At 38.3% G+C, this 15,335-nt stretch overlaps 1 protein-coding gene across 2 annotated transcripts in view; it reads left to right on the forward strand.

The window, feature by feature from the left end:
* Nucleotides 1-469: 469 nt before the first annotated feature.
* GOLGA4 (golgin A4) overlaps nucleotides 470-15,335 on the forward strand; it is a 120,812-nt gene continuing 105,946 nt past the window's right edge. For both annotated transcript variants that reach the window (XM_008590069.1, XM_008590071.1), the window contains exons 1-2: nucleotides 470-610; nucleotides 14,642-14,731. In XM_008590069.1, coding sequence (XP_008588291.1) covers nucleotides 536-610; nucleotides 14,642-14,731 — 165 coding nt within the window. In that variant the 5' untranslated portion in view covers nucleotides 470-535. The remainder of the gene's footprint in view (nucleotides 611-14,641; nucleotides 14,732-15,335) is intronic.

Raw genomic sequence — 15,335 nt, forward strand, 5'->3', positions numbered from 1 at the left:
CCCGACTTCGCAGCGCCCAAGGCCAGGTGAGCGTCAACGTAGAGCTCCGGTTCTGAGCAGCCACGGTATCTCTGCAAGCAATGAATTCCCGCAGCAGCGAACCTTGCGTTTTCCTTACAGGTCTGCGTTTGGGAGCGACAGCCCGAACGCGCATGTGCCAACCCGACTTCGCGCTTGTGCCAACCCGACTTCGCGCTTGTCCCCTTCAGCGATCCGTAGAGCTCCCTCGGTGAGCTCCACGTAGATCACGCAGGCGCTCTTGGCGCACCGTTCACCTGCTGCCGTTGTCGCCGCCGCCGCTACCGGGGCTGGATGGGGGGCCGAGGCCAGCCAGTGGCAACCGGAAGAAAGAGACGCGGCGGCGGCGACTTCGACACCAGCAGGACGAGTGTCCTGATCTGCCCGCGAGCTCAAGGAGGCGGCGGCGAGGCCCGGCCTCCGCGGTACCTGGTGTAGAGAAGTCATCGTTGCTGCCGCGGCCGGGACTCCCCGGGCCTCTCAGGACTCATTCACTCTCAGGACCCTGCGCTGCGCCATGTTCAAGAAACTGAAGCAAAAGATTAGCGAGGAGCAGCAGCAGCAGCTCCAGCAGGGGCTGGCTTCTACTCGGGTACAATGGCCGCCGTTCTCCTATCCTAATTCCCGACACCTCTTGACACCGGCCCGGGGCCAGGTGGAAGGGGGCGGGGGGCGGGGTTGGTGTTCTCCCGTGACCTTTGACCTCTAGCTCGAGAACTCTTCCCAAACCCTGGACCCGGAATGAATTCAGGGCGGCTCATGTCCTCCGTGATTCCTGACCCGGGTTCCTCATCCCAAAACTTTGTCCAAGAATGAGCGAGTGGGGGTGGCCGGATCCATCATGACATCTGACCTTTGTTAAAGTTTTCCCGTGTGCCCGACCCCGGGCTGAGGATGAGTGCGAGCGGGTGGTCCATGTCGGAGGTTCCCCCATCCATCCGAGACCCCATTCCGGGAGTGAGGCGGGGTGGGAAAACCAGGGCCCTTGTGATATCCGACCTCTGACCGAGATCCCCTCTCCCGTCCCGAAGTTGAATACAGATCCCACAGGACTCCTGACCCGTGACAGAAGTCCCCTAATTCCAGACCCTGGTCCAGGGGTGAAGGCCGGGAGTCGAGCCATCCAGGGTGAGGCTGCTTGCAGGAGCTGTGGGACCTGAAAGAGGTGGTGGCGTGGCCTGCGTACAGTGCCCGAGGCTGTCACGAGTTAGTCACTTAGCATAACTTGGTTGATCCCAGAAGGGTGGCGGGGCAGACACTGATGCCCGGTGCCTGTCCGTAGCCCTGCCGCTATGCGAACGGTGGTTACAGTTTGTTTTTAAGGAATGTTGTTGCTTCAACGAAATAAGTTTCCAGGGAAAAGGGGACGTGTTAGTAGTGTTAATTTAAAGAAAACAGTCTCCTAAGCACTCACTGAATGGGTTTCTGTGCTGACAGCACAAGTTCTCAACAGTGAATATGAGGGCTTCTGCTAAATTTCTTCCCAGCCTTCCCGAGTTTCAACAGATTGAGCAAATCTCTCTTAATTTCAGGGTTTCTGTTCTTTGCCTGTGGTTCCAAGAAAGGCTGAGTTTTGACTAATTTGGAGGCATTTCTAATTTTTAAATACGACATTTACCTAGTGAACAAATATTACACTGAGTTTTTTATTTTGAAACTATAAATTGAAGTTGTTCTTTTTAAAGTTAAAGCTGTGTAGAGTAAACAAGTGTTGAGTACAGTGTGCCTAGTTTCTATAGCTTAATGCCTCTGGTGAGACAGTGCATCTGCATCAAATAAAATCACTTGTATGCAAAAGGTTTAAAACAATCCTTTTGTATGATAATATGTATATTTATCCGGAACTCAAAAGTGAATTATTAATGATCATCTGTTGATAGAAACTTGATTCTCTTCTGGTTCCAGATCTTCAGCTATGCAGAATCCTTCTAGAATGAGAAGTTCTGGGTTATTGTTTTCAGAGAGTTAAGGATTTTTAATGCATGAATTAAAACAAAACCTTCTTTGATGATGCTCCTTTTGCAATAGATTACACGTATGTTTGTTTTCCTAAGCAAAGATCTTCAATTTGTATAAGGAGTCTTCAAAAAGCTCATGGAAAGATTCATATTATCTTTTAATTCCATTTTCCCATGAACTTTTTGAAGTATCCTCGTATTATCTTGATGACTCAGGGTCATCGTTTTTGAGTATAAATTATTTTGTGTTGAAGACATCTTGCCCTGAAGGATTTAATGAGGTGCGAAAGGCAATTCTCCTTTACCAGCTCAAGAAAATCTGTTTGTTCTTGGTTTACTTTTTGTAGTCCTTTCTTGCTATCTGCCGTATATCTATCTTCTCCCTGCTTTTGAACTGTTGTGGGTTTAGAAACAAGCCAGATGAATTTATAAGATTTTGTGTAAAATTAGGGCAAGTACCTGAGGGATTCTTTAATGCATTTTAGTATATTAACACAAATTTTTTTGATACATTTGAGTTTTCAGAGGCCTTTGTGTGCATATTTCCTGGTTCTTAGTTTACATTCCATAGGTGAAATTGCCTGATAGGTTTGTTTCAAGTAGAGTGAATGAATTGTCAGGATAATTCAGAGATAAATGAACCATTTCTATTACAGTATTTGCAAAACTGTGTAGCAGCAGTAGTAGTGATATTGTATAGATTTCTTTAAGATTTTGAAAGCATTTAACAAATAAGACAGACTTTTAATAATACCCAATTACTTCTATTTGGTTGATGCTAAGATTAGTTGAACCCATCCTTGGTTGACATTATTTTAAGTAATCATTTGCTCAACTGATGATGATTTGAAGCCTAATAACTAATTAAAAATAAAATTTTAAAAAGTTTCAAATCAAGATTCACTTAATATTTTTAAACAATAAATATCTATTTTGGATATTTAAACTCCTTACAGACTAACAACATAAAAGAAACAGTAAAAAGTAGTATAGACATTGTAATTTCTTGGGATACATGTAGTATATGAATAAGCATTTTAATATTTTCAGCCTTTTTCAAATATTGCTAAAACTTAAAAATTATAAAAGTACTGTACAGATATAAAAGGACAAACGTATTATTCCATTTATATGAGGTACCTAGAGGAGACAAATTCATAGAAAATAGAGTGGTGGTTGCCAGGGGCTAGAGAGGAGGAGAATGGGGAGTTTTTGTTTAGTGAGTATAGAGTTTGTTTGGGAAGATGAAAAAGTTCTGGAGATGGATTGTGATGATGGTTGCACAACAGTGTGAATGCACTTCATGCCACTGAACTGTACACCTAAAAGTATTTAAATGGTAAATTTTATATCATGTATTTTCAGCACAATAAAAAAATTAAATGAAAGTGACATATGGGCCCCACCTCAAACCTATAGAATCATACCTTTTTTTAGAGCGAGTTCCTGAAATAATGGCTTATGTGATAGAAATTTACAAAACTAAACCAAAAACAAAAAACAAACCCCCCAAAAACCTAACAGTTTCATGCTAGGGGGAACAGAGTCCCTTTCTGAAACAACATAGCCTTATTGTAAATCCAAGTTTTCTAAATAGTCTTAATCTTAAAACTGAGGAAAGCATAACTCCCAGAGACTTTTAGATCAGAAGAATCAGAATATATCTTGAGTGTTTATAATCTGTAATTTGACCTGGGAGATTGTGGTGGTTATTGATACATACAGAATTGCATTAAATTATCATGTTTTAAGTAATAAAACAATCTTGTTTATAAGATTTTAAAAAATCTGCCATGAAACTTGAATAGGGTAAAGATCAAAATTCTTTCATTAGCTTCTTAGTTTGATAGGAAGAGCTGGAGAAAAAATTCTGAGAAGCTTTGTCTCCCTAGCTATTGGGATGAGTTAACCCAATTTTTCAATTGTGAGGTTCAAAGTTTCCAAAACTAGTATGTAAATTATGCATACTTCAACTTTACGCTCCAAGGAAACTGTAGGCCAATTCAAAATACATCCTGCTGGGCCCACGTGAGAAAGCAAGACTGCATGCAAACAGTTAATGTGTTAATAAAGGTCTGGACTTTAAAAGCATAGCATTTTATTTCTCCCTTCTAGCATCATGTGTTGCAGAGGAAAAGTCTAATTCCAAAAACCTATTTATGAATCTTCTCTTTTTCCTTTGATTTTTGAAAATTTCTAGTTTTCTTTTATTTTTTTTGCTTTTTAAAAAAAGACAATTCTCTATTTTTTTGGGGGGGGGAATAAATTCTTTAAATTTTTCTGGATAAATTCTTTATGTTTCTTAACTTTCTTTCTATATATGTTTTTTTCCTGTTTATTACTTTGGGAGATTTCTTCACATTTGTGTTCAGCTACTTCCATTGAATTTATTCTGATAATCATATTTTTAATTTTCACAAATAGTAATAACACTAATCAACATTTATTGGGTGATTATTTTTAGGTAGGTACTTTTCTCAGTGCATTGCATGTATTATCTGAATTAATACACAAAATAATTTAGCTTGTGGACTTGTATTATCCCCATTTTACAGATAAATTGAAGCCGAGAGAGGTTAAGTAACTTATTTGTATATGCAGGGTGGGTAGGAAGCTAATAGATGGTAAAGCTTAGATAGGAACTTAGGCAGTCTGGCTCTACAGACTTTTTCTCTTAACCACTGTGCTATGCTTGTTGTTTTGTTATAGTTTTCAGCTTGTGGTTGTTTCATGGAAACTAGTGCTTCTCAAAACTCTGAGAGGATGAGTGTTATATATTATACATGCATATATATTTAAATTCTGTTTCTTGATTTATTTGATCTTTCTGGATCTCATTATACTTGTTATATTCATACTGGTCATCTTGTTTAGCTGTTTTTTTTTCCCACCAAGAAAAATGCCTCATGGTTGTTGGTTGTTCTTTGATATTTATGAAATCCTGGAAGTGATTTATTTAGATAGCTGTAATGGGTTTTCTCTGATGTTACTTGCTACTCTCCTGTGTAGACAGCTAGAAATTGTATGTGGGGGGTGGGTAGGAAGGGGAACAGTCAGGTAAGAAATCCTCACCTGCCAACCAAAACAAAGAAGGCCCTGCTTTGAAAGGTGACCATATAATTTATCATCTAAACATTCTTGGTAATGAAAGGAAACACTACTAATAATTATCTTGGAACATAAACTGGCATGAACTGGGAATGGGATTGCCGTGGGCAAATAGGGGTATATTGCATTCTTGTTACTTTGTGGCAACAGCCCCCATATCCCACTATTGGAGTTCAGGGCAGGTTGTTTATAATATTTGGCAGTTACTTTTGTCTAGTTTGTGTTTGGATTGGCGGAGGCTGACCCCAAGTACCTGTTTATTGCACAAACCCTTAATAATCCCCTGAGAGCAATAATGAGAGCAATTATCTTTCACTGTAATACTCAAAACCTGTGATTTTTTTTTTCCTTCTGTCGGAAAAAGTTGCTGCTGCCTGCCCTGCATTTAACTTCTGTGCATATTTGGAATTATGGCTGCTTTTGCCTTGATTTCTCCACCTTTGCCTTTGATTCTGTAAGACCCGCGCACCATGAAGAAATCTCATACTTGCAGGGACGGCTCACTTCACAAAGACCACAAGACTGAGACTGTGGCTCACTTCACAAAGACCACAATTATGGCTGCTTTTGCCTTGATTTCTCCACCTTTGCCTTTGATTCTGTAAGACCCGCGCACCATGAAGAAATCTCATACTTGCAGGGACGGCTCACTTCACAAAGACCACAAGACTGAGACTGTTGCAATCAGGCAAGAGGAGTTTTATTCCAGCATGCTGGGGTCACTTAGTCTCCTGTACAGAAGCGACCCTGAGCTTACAGCGCAAGCACCTTTTATACAGTTTTTCTGGACAGACTTTTGGGACAGGATGAGTTGTTAGTTATCTGTGGCACCTCTAGATTTATGGGTAGACTTTAGCAGGCTGGTACCCTGATAGATTTGTGGTGCCTTTAGATTTACAGGTGGGCTTTAGCAGGCTGGTACCCTGATAAGGAATGGCACATTTCTCAATCGTTTATCTTCCCCCGGGACCTGGCCAGGTGGCCTTTAGATAAGGAGCTAGTCAGTTCCTGGAACTGGGTGGGGGTCATTCCCTTCCTGGAATGTTTAGTGTGCTTGGGCCCGCCTGACCTTTTTATGGCCTCTTGGAAGCTGCTTTACTTAAAATGTTTTTAGTAAGCATTTGTTACAAAACTGTGTATATATTTTTCTACAATTCTCCTACTATTCTCTACAATTCTCCTACAATTCTTTGTAAATTTGTCGTTATCTTTTTACTGTTAATGTTTTCTCTCATTCTAGAGTTTGAATTAATTTATCACTTCTCCCTTTTTTTAAACCATCATTTCAATGGGTTTTTGGGAGAGAGAAGACATAAACTATACTGTTCAGTCTGCATTCTCATACTGGACCATTTCGCACATAAACATAAATTCATCTTCTAAAATAGTTTACTTTTAAATTATAAATTCTTACAAATGCATACTCAGACTGGTAAAGATATAATCTGATTTTTCTATTTTACTTACTTCGTAGAGACATTTGGTTAAGTTAGCATGTACCATGTAACTGGTCTTGAAATATGCCGTTAACAATAACTAGTGTCCGAAGTGTTGAAAATAATAACAGTTCTTTTTTATTCATTATCAGCTATTAGATGAGATTTAGGATGAGCTATAGATAATCTTTTAATCTCTGAATCATGTTTTTAAATTTTATTAGTTATGTTGTACTAAACATACTAGATATCATGATTTCTAATTAAAGTTTTAAAATAAAATTTTGCTTTTTATTTTATTTTTATCAAAGTAATACATTACATGCTTTTAAAAGGTGAAGTACTACTAAAATTTTTTTTTAAAAGGTTGTGGTGCAAAAAATCGTGTCTGCCTCAACCCGTTAGTCCTGTTGTCCATGTTCTCAACATTTGTTTCCTCAGATATAAATAAATAAACGTTTGTTGCTTTACTATTTGTCGATTTATACATTTTAAATAGTATCTACTCATTTCTTGCCAAGGGTTATGATTTTTAAAGCATTGCTCCATTGTTTTCTACTTGCAATGTTGCTGTTGAAGTTTAGTGCCATTCTGCTTTTTTCTTTCTGAACACTTTAGGATGTTTGCTTTATGTCTTACTGTCTTGAATTTCATGGTAAATATGCCTTTGTATGGATTTCTTTATTCATTGTTCTGGATACTCAGTGGGCACATTAATTATGGCAACTTTTTAGAAACATTTAGATGTTATTTCTTTGATAATTCCTTCTCCTTTGTTTTTTCTCTTTTCCAGAGTTCCAGTTAGTTAGCTGTTGTGCCTTCTGGAAAGATTCTCTTATTTTTTTTACCCTTTTTATTCTGTTGTTATATTTTTGTCCTAATTTTGAGAGATTGCTTCAATTTATCTAATTCTTCAGTTGAATTTTTAATTTAAGCTAACCCATTTTTAAATTTCCCAGGGCTCTTTCTTGTTGTCTTTTGCTTTTTCATAGCACTGTTTTTGTAATACAAATGTAACATCTTTTTTCTCTGAGAATAACAGGATTTTGTTTTGTTTCTTAATGCTAGGTTCGTTTTTTTGTTTGTTTTTGGCTCTTTGTTACATTGGAAACTTTCTTCAAATATAAAGTGCTCTGGGCTGTCTAGTCATATTTAAGGGTGAGGCACTAAAAATCTGATGCTACATGGAAGTAGCATGTGATAGACAGCGGGCTCACTGCTGGATGATGGGCTGTAAACTGGCTTATTGGGAGAAATACATATATGTTGGTAATCAAAGGTCTTTTTTAAAGAGGTCATTCAGTTTTTTCAGAGAAACATTCTGTTTTGGGAAGGGATGAGGGATTATAAACCTGGCTACCAACTTTCTGGAAGCAGGGCTGAGGAAGTGGCCTGAGGGTTCCATTATTCACTGTGCAGAGTATCGCTTAATCCCTCTTAAGTTTGGTCACAAACTTTGCCCTTCACCCCATCTCACTGTGCTTGGTGTCACCCAGTCTGGAACCTCAGTTTCTCCAGAAAATAAACACCTCTGGTTCTTCAGAGGCTAAGTAGGGTGGGACAATGGACCTGGGGATCTTTCAACCAATGTTCCTTTTTTTGGTCCTGCCTATTTATTTCTGCATCTTGCATTATTTTATTTTATTCTGTTCAGTCTGCATTCTCATACTGGACCATTTCGCACATAAACATAAATTCATCTTCTAAAATAGTTTACTTTTAAATTATAAATTCTTACAAATGCATACTCAGACTGGTAAAGATATAATCTGATTTTTCTATTTTACTTACTTCGTAGAGACATTTGGTTAAGTTAGCATGTACCATGTAACTGGTCTTGAAATATGCCGTTAACAATAACTAGTGTCCGAAGTGTTGAAAATAATAACAGTTCTTTTTTATTCATTATCAGCTATTAGATGAGATTTAGGATGAGCTATAGATAATCTTTTAATCTCTGAATCATGTTTTTAAATTTTATTAGTTATGTTGTACTAAACATACCATCCCTATATAGGATCCGAACCCGCAGCGGGAGCGCTGCTGCGCTCCCAGCGCCGCACTCTCCCGAGTGCGCCACCGGCTCGGCCCTGCATCTTGCATTATTTATACCTTTTGCTTTAAGTCCTAAGTCTTTCCAGGATTCTGGGGATGAACATAGGCTTGCTTCTTATCTGTATTCCCTTCTTTTGGCTCCCGGGGTTGTAATGTCCTCAGCTGTGCTAAATTCCTTACTATTTTTTTATTCATGTCCAGTCTTCTGAAAAATGGTTGAAATTTCCTAACTCTTTGGGAGACGAAATAGGAGCATATAGTTCATCTTTCATGTTTAACCGGAGGTTTCCTTCTTTTGTTTTTGGATGAGTGGATTTTACTACATTGAAGGGCTGTTTTTGAGAGGTAAGCATTTATAACATGAAGAGCAATATTTCATTTCTGGCATTACTATATTACATATCAGGATGAGGAAACTACTTTAAGGACATGATGAAAAGCTCTACTAATTTTAGTAACTAAAATATAAAGATTCGTGTGAAGAATTAGCCCTATATTACTTTGAGACCGTTCTTTTATAGCTGAGATATTGATTTGGCAAATTGATTTGGCTGTGACTTTCAGCAGTGCTGTGATGAGGATTCTATAGCTGTCTCCTAATGTGACTGATTATCCATAACTGTGAGAGGGTGAAAGAATGAAATGAACGAGACATTTGTTATGTTTGTGCAAGAGTAACATCTCATCTATTTGGGGCATAACTTGAGATCTGAGAGAGAAGTCAACAGACATCTGAGCAGCCAAAAATGTTAATGTCACCACCTTCACATTTCATAGCTTATGTAAGCTATTCATAAGAAAACTTTTTAAAATACCTAATTTAGAGCTTTTTCATGCTTATTTTGTCTACAATTCCAATAAATATAGTTATCTAGTACTAAACTAGTAGCAGGCTAGAATGAGTGGAGATGACTTACTATAAGTAGCATATTGACAGGAGTGACAACTGACCTAGAAAATGTTAAATTATCTTCAGTTTCCTTTTATCTCATACAATTAGAATTAGCTAATTGATTTCAGAAAGTTATAGATTCAAAATGGTTAAATCTCATTGATGCCTGAAGAGGTTTGGAAATATATATCTGTATCTCTAGCAATTCTGTCTTGAATGATTCTTTCCATGAAGCCCCCAGATAATATAGCCACTAATAGAATAAATTTTGATTAACATAGTTTTAACTTTAATATGGAACTTTCCAGTTATATGAATATCCAAAACTTATGTTTTTGTTATCTTTGATTGTGTTGTTTAACCTGGGATTTAAGCTTTCTAATTCCTGTTTTTTGGCATAATTAACATACGTTAAATATATTTGAGGTATTCTAGATTTAAGAGTTAGTGGCCATGTTTGTCAGCATTATTATGATGTGGGTATGGTGAAAGCAATTCAGGTAGGTTGTGAAATCAGTTAATGGGCTGGGAGTGGCCTTTTTTTTTTAAATGAAAAAATAAAATAGGTAAAAATATGGTATCTCATGTCATAAAGGTTAAGAATGTTCTGTAAAGTTTTGTTTTAGAGATATCTGTGTAAATTGGGTCGTGGTGTTATTATTTGAAAGAAAGTGAGCCAAGATGCCAGTACCAATCAAGCTTTTTTAAAGGAAAAGAATCTGCTGGGCTGTGCTGAAAGTGGAGGGTGCCCAGGGCTGCCTTCAAAATGGAGGACAGCACCAGATGTGGGGGTGAGAGAGCTTATGTAGGGCGCTAAGGGCTGGCTGATACAATCAGGGAGGGGCATTATGCTAATGCGGAAGCTGTGTGAACAGGGTGGAGAATTGTGCCCTTGCAGCAGCAACAGGGTTTCTGTTTTGCAGAAGTCACGAGGCTTCTCCTAAAGGGAAGCGGGGAGGGGTTTGGTACTGGAGTGGAAGACAAGGCTGGCAGCTGTTTTGTGCTTATTGTGTGCACAGTGGTGCTGGTCACGTCCAAGATCCATCATTATTATTATTGTTATTTTTGCTATGAGTCCCAGAGAAAAAAATCTGAGAAGCGGTGATCTGAAGAATACTGGAGAATTAGATGAGGGAATCAGAAGGCCTGTGTCTAACCCAGATCTTGTAATATGCAACCTGAGCAAGCAGTGTAAGCATTCTAAGCTTCTTATTTCCTCATCAGGAAATTGAGAATGATAATATCTGTCCTGCTTACATTTCACCTGGTTGTAAGGATCAAAAGCAATAAAGTATTTGAAAGCACTTGCAATTGTAGTGCATTTACTTATTTAATAGTGCCTGCAGGGTGCTATGCTGGGTGTTGGGTTTTTCTTGAAGGGTAGATATGCTCCCTTTACCGTGGGGTTGAGAGAAAAGTACTTCAGTGTGATGGTGGTGTGCACAGGATGTTGCGGCTGCACATAGGGAGGCATTTCTGGAGAGGATCAGAGTGATGGTTAATGAAAAGTCATGGTACATGAACAAGGCATTCAAGGCTTATTATTTCAAAGGGTGATTGTATTAGTATTCTAACGTTGCATAACAAGGTACCACAACCGTAGTGCCTAATAGCCCAGTTATTATTTCAGTTTTGTAGGTCAGAAGTCTGGCATGGCATGACTGAGTTCTGTGCTCAGGGTCTCACAAGGCTGAAATCAAGGTGTCTTCTAGTCTGCCATCTCATGTGGAGCTCAGGGTCTTCTTCTATGTTTATGTGGTTGTGGTAGAATTCAGTCCTTTGTGGTTGTAGTACTGAGGTCCTCCTTTCTTGCTGACTGTTGAGGAGGACTACTTTCAGCTCCTAGAGGCCAGTAGTGCCTTGCCACGTGCCCCCATAGGCATTTTGCTTTCTTGCAGGACAGCAGGAGTGTATCTCTCTGCCTCTGTCTCTGCCCTCTAGACCCATATATATGAAGGGCTCATGTAATTAGGTTAGACCCATCCAAGTAATTTTTTGATTAACTCAAAGTCAACTGATTAGTAATTGTAAATATACCTTCAAGATCCCTTTTGCCATGTAATGTAACATAATCACCAGTGTGATAGCTAATCATATTCACAGGGTAAGGGTCATTTGGGAGTCATCTTAGAATTCTTCCTACCACAGTGACTAAAATGGCTTTTCTTATTGTGAAACTGAGGCCTGTAGTCAGTTAATAATCAGTCAGTGGACAATAAAATACTAATTGTGAGCCTGGAGATAGCCATCAAGTTTCTTGGCACATAGTTTAGAAATCTACCTTCAGATTTCTCATGGCTATGAGAATTGATCAGCCCAAGTTTGGTTTGAAGTGAGGATAGCCCATTAAAGATCCAGGCACCTGCTCAAGTACAGTTAGTTCTTTATGCAGTGTTTTATAATCACGTCTGTTTTCTCATGTGATATCGTTATTCCTGCAACTCCAGAGGAAGACCAACAAGCCATCAGGCCAAGTTTTGTCAGGTGGTACTACTTTTCTGAAGACAGTATGTTTTAGAAGCTATTCTTCAGCTTTGTAAACTCCATCATTTGATTTTGTCAGCTTATCCTAAGCTGATGAGGCTCTCAGTTACTGATTAGATTCACATGAGGCTAAGTTATGAGACATAGTGCCAATTAAAAAAATCCTCAGTGGGGTGTACTTCTCAAGTGATTGATAGGTCACTGTCTTGGGTAGCCCTTTCTTGGCATCTGGACATTTGGAAAACTGAATTAATAACCCAAAGATTTCTTAGACATGATGGATTTACAGCAGAGAGAGTTGGTTGGTCAAGAGGTATTTCCTCTAGTGTAGTAGTACTTTTCTAATTACTTTCCTAACTTTTTACCCCCTCAATGGCCCTTTTATTAAAAGAGATCTTACATGTAACCCTTTGTAAATAGTTACAAACGGAGGTCCTCCTCCTTATAGTGGTAGCTTTCTAAGCATCTGCAGCCTTTGAAGCTGGCATGGTTTGAAAATTATGGCTTAGATGTGGGGAGGGTTTATTGAATTTCACTCAAAAAAATTTTTTTTTTTTGGTGGCTGGCCATCCCTCAACTTTAATGAAAGTACTCTGAATGTTTGTAATTTATCTCGGTCATGGAATAAACACTGTCCAGTAAGTATGCTTTCCTTTCCCATTTTCTAAGCAGTGTTGACTTATAGTCATACAGTTTCTAGACATTTAAACCATTGATAAGCTTTATTTCACATTCAACTGTTTTCTTGTTTAAATTTTTAAGTCCTTATTCTTCCTGTTTTGGGTGCGAGAAGATATCTTATCGATGACTTCTGTACATAGTTAATTTCATCTGTTATGTGCTGATTTTCCTGGTTCATCTTTTAGAAACGGTGTGTGTGTTGGAATTCTTAGCTGTAAGCAACAGAATTTGGTCCAGCTAGGTAAGCAGAAAAGGAATTTATTAAAGAATATTTGGTAGCTTACAGAATTTCCTTGAGGGCCCAATAGTCTAGGCTGATTGCTACATCTAGACACTGGGGAGACTGTTCTGATAAGAATAGTGCACTTTTCTCAGCTTGGCACCAGCGTTGCATCTTCCACTGCATGGCTCATGTCTACATGAAACTCTGTCTCCATGCTTGCTAGATGATTAACTTTAATCTTTCATCTCTGTTTTCTCACATCACTTACTATGACTCTTTAAGTCTCATATGTATGTATCTGATTGCAAGAGCTCAGGCCACATGCCCCCAGAAGAGTAGGTTAGTAAGTTTCCTGAGTTCAAGCTTATGGACTTACAAGAGCTGTTTATAGAAAAAAGGTTACTAAAGTTTTGTTATATTTTGTAGATGCTTTCCCCCTCCTCTCAGTTAAACCGTTCATTTTGATTTCTGCTTCTGACATAAAAATCTCTTTTCCACTCAGAGATTATGGAAATAGATTCTTGTATTTTTTTTTTTTTTTTGTATTTCAATTAAAAAAAAACATTTAAATCTTTAATATAGCTTAAGTATGAAGTAAGGTCCCGATTGGTGTCTGTACCCCTGTATGGATGGTCAGGTGTCCTAATACCATTTATTGAACATCTATCCTGATGTGAAATGTAATGTTTATCATAAACTGAATATGTTATATGTCTGTATGTATGTTTGTGTATAGAGTGTATGTATGTATAGAATTCCTCATGACCTCTCAGTTCCAGCCTAGCCACAGCAATATGTGCACAGTTTGACAGATCAAACTTCCATTTGTTCATTCATTCATTCATTTATTTGACAAATATTTATTAATGCCTTTTATGTAGAGCTGTGCAGACTACAAATGGGTCAGGGATGAAGACTTAGTCGTTTCTATGTGTGGATGAGTATAGATCTATTTTGTTATGGGTGTGGGGGATAAAGTTTTGGCTGGGATAAAGTTTTGGCTGTACACTTTTAGGGCTGTTTTTAGCTCACCTTAGAGTAGACTTCAGATTTCTAATTTAAATTTTGGGCCCTTTCTCCTGAGGGATTTTGTACTGAGGAGTACAGAAACCAGGCTGTCCTTTACAGAACTAAATGGACTGGCATCTCAGTACAGAGCTAAATGAACTAGCATCTCAGTATCCAGATGTGGTGTACAAAGTAGACTCAAATCAAGGCCCTTGACTAGAGAGGTGGGGAAGTGTTGTTTACCTGTACATTTCTTGTATTGAATGTCAGAGCTGTAATGGACCTTACAGATTGAATTGATGACCATATTTTTTTAAAGGTGGGTGGCTGGTAGGGGGATCTGAACTCATGACCTTTGGATTATAAGGCTGTGTTCTAACCAGCTGAGCTACCAGCCAGCCCCTGAACTTTTAATTTTGTAATAATTTTGATTTACAGAAAACTTGCAAAGGTAGTAAGAGAATTTTCATATACCCCTTCAGTTTCCTCTAATATTAGCATCACAGCCTTATTTTACATATGAAGACACATATCCCTCAAAGGTTTATTTAGCTAAGATTATAGTCGTATTTGGTAGCAGAGTTGGGCCAAGGACCCAGTAGGTAGGTTGGGTCTTCTAGTTGATTACGTTTTAGTTATCCTTTTCTGCTTTTCATGTGTTTGCTCTTTTACTTTCTTTCATTGAGTTTTTGGGCATGGACTGAGAGAAATACCACCTAGTACACAGTGTAGTAGTTAATGTAGTCTTTCTAATTTGTGCAATAATTTTTAAATATAGGCTTCCTCCAATTCTTCAACACCAACAAGAACCCGGAGCAGGACGTCTTCATTTACGGAGCAACTTGATGAAGGTACACCCAATAGAGAGGTATGTTTGGAATTTCTTTTCTAATATACCTTTCACAAGAAGCTAATTAATCTAAAATGTAATGCTACTGTTGATAACAAAACAAAAAACTATTTTGACAGGTCAGCTATTTAATTCTGGTTTTTATGAGTAACGTAATTTGTCTTTTTTCTCAAATAGCAGTTATGCTGTTGTAAAGCATGTTTTCTTTGAGAACCTTAATTTGAGAGGTTATACTCTACATTTAATATTTGAAGCTTTCAGAATGATTTGATAACAGTTTGTTCCACATAGCACCATATGGGAAAAAGTATTTTCAAGCTGGTGAGTGGAAACCAAGAAGTACCTAACAGTTGGCACCAAAACTCATTTTTCTCAACTTTTCTTTCTTTTTGTGAAGTGTAGCCTTAAATACAGAAAAGGGGGTAAAATATAAATGTGCAAATCAGTGAATTATCACAAAATGAATCTCTGTGTTCACCACCACTTGGGTCAAGAAAAGGAACATCGCCAGCAGTGTAGTACACCTTCCCTTCCCCTAAGAAATTACCACCATCTTGAATTTTTTTTTTTTTTTTTTCCTTTTTGTCCTTTTTTGTGACCGGTAACGGGATCGCAACCCTCG

The sequence above is a fragment of the Galeopterus variegatus genome, unplaced genomic scaffold, assembly GCF_000696425.1.
Source record: "Galeopterus variegatus unplaced genomic scaffold, G_variegatus-3.0.2 Scaffold5835, whole genome shotgun sequence".
Classification (NCBI taxonomy): domain Eukaryota; kingdom Metazoa; phylum Chordata; class Mammalia; order Dermoptera; family Cynocephalidae; genus Galeopterus; species Galeopterus variegatus.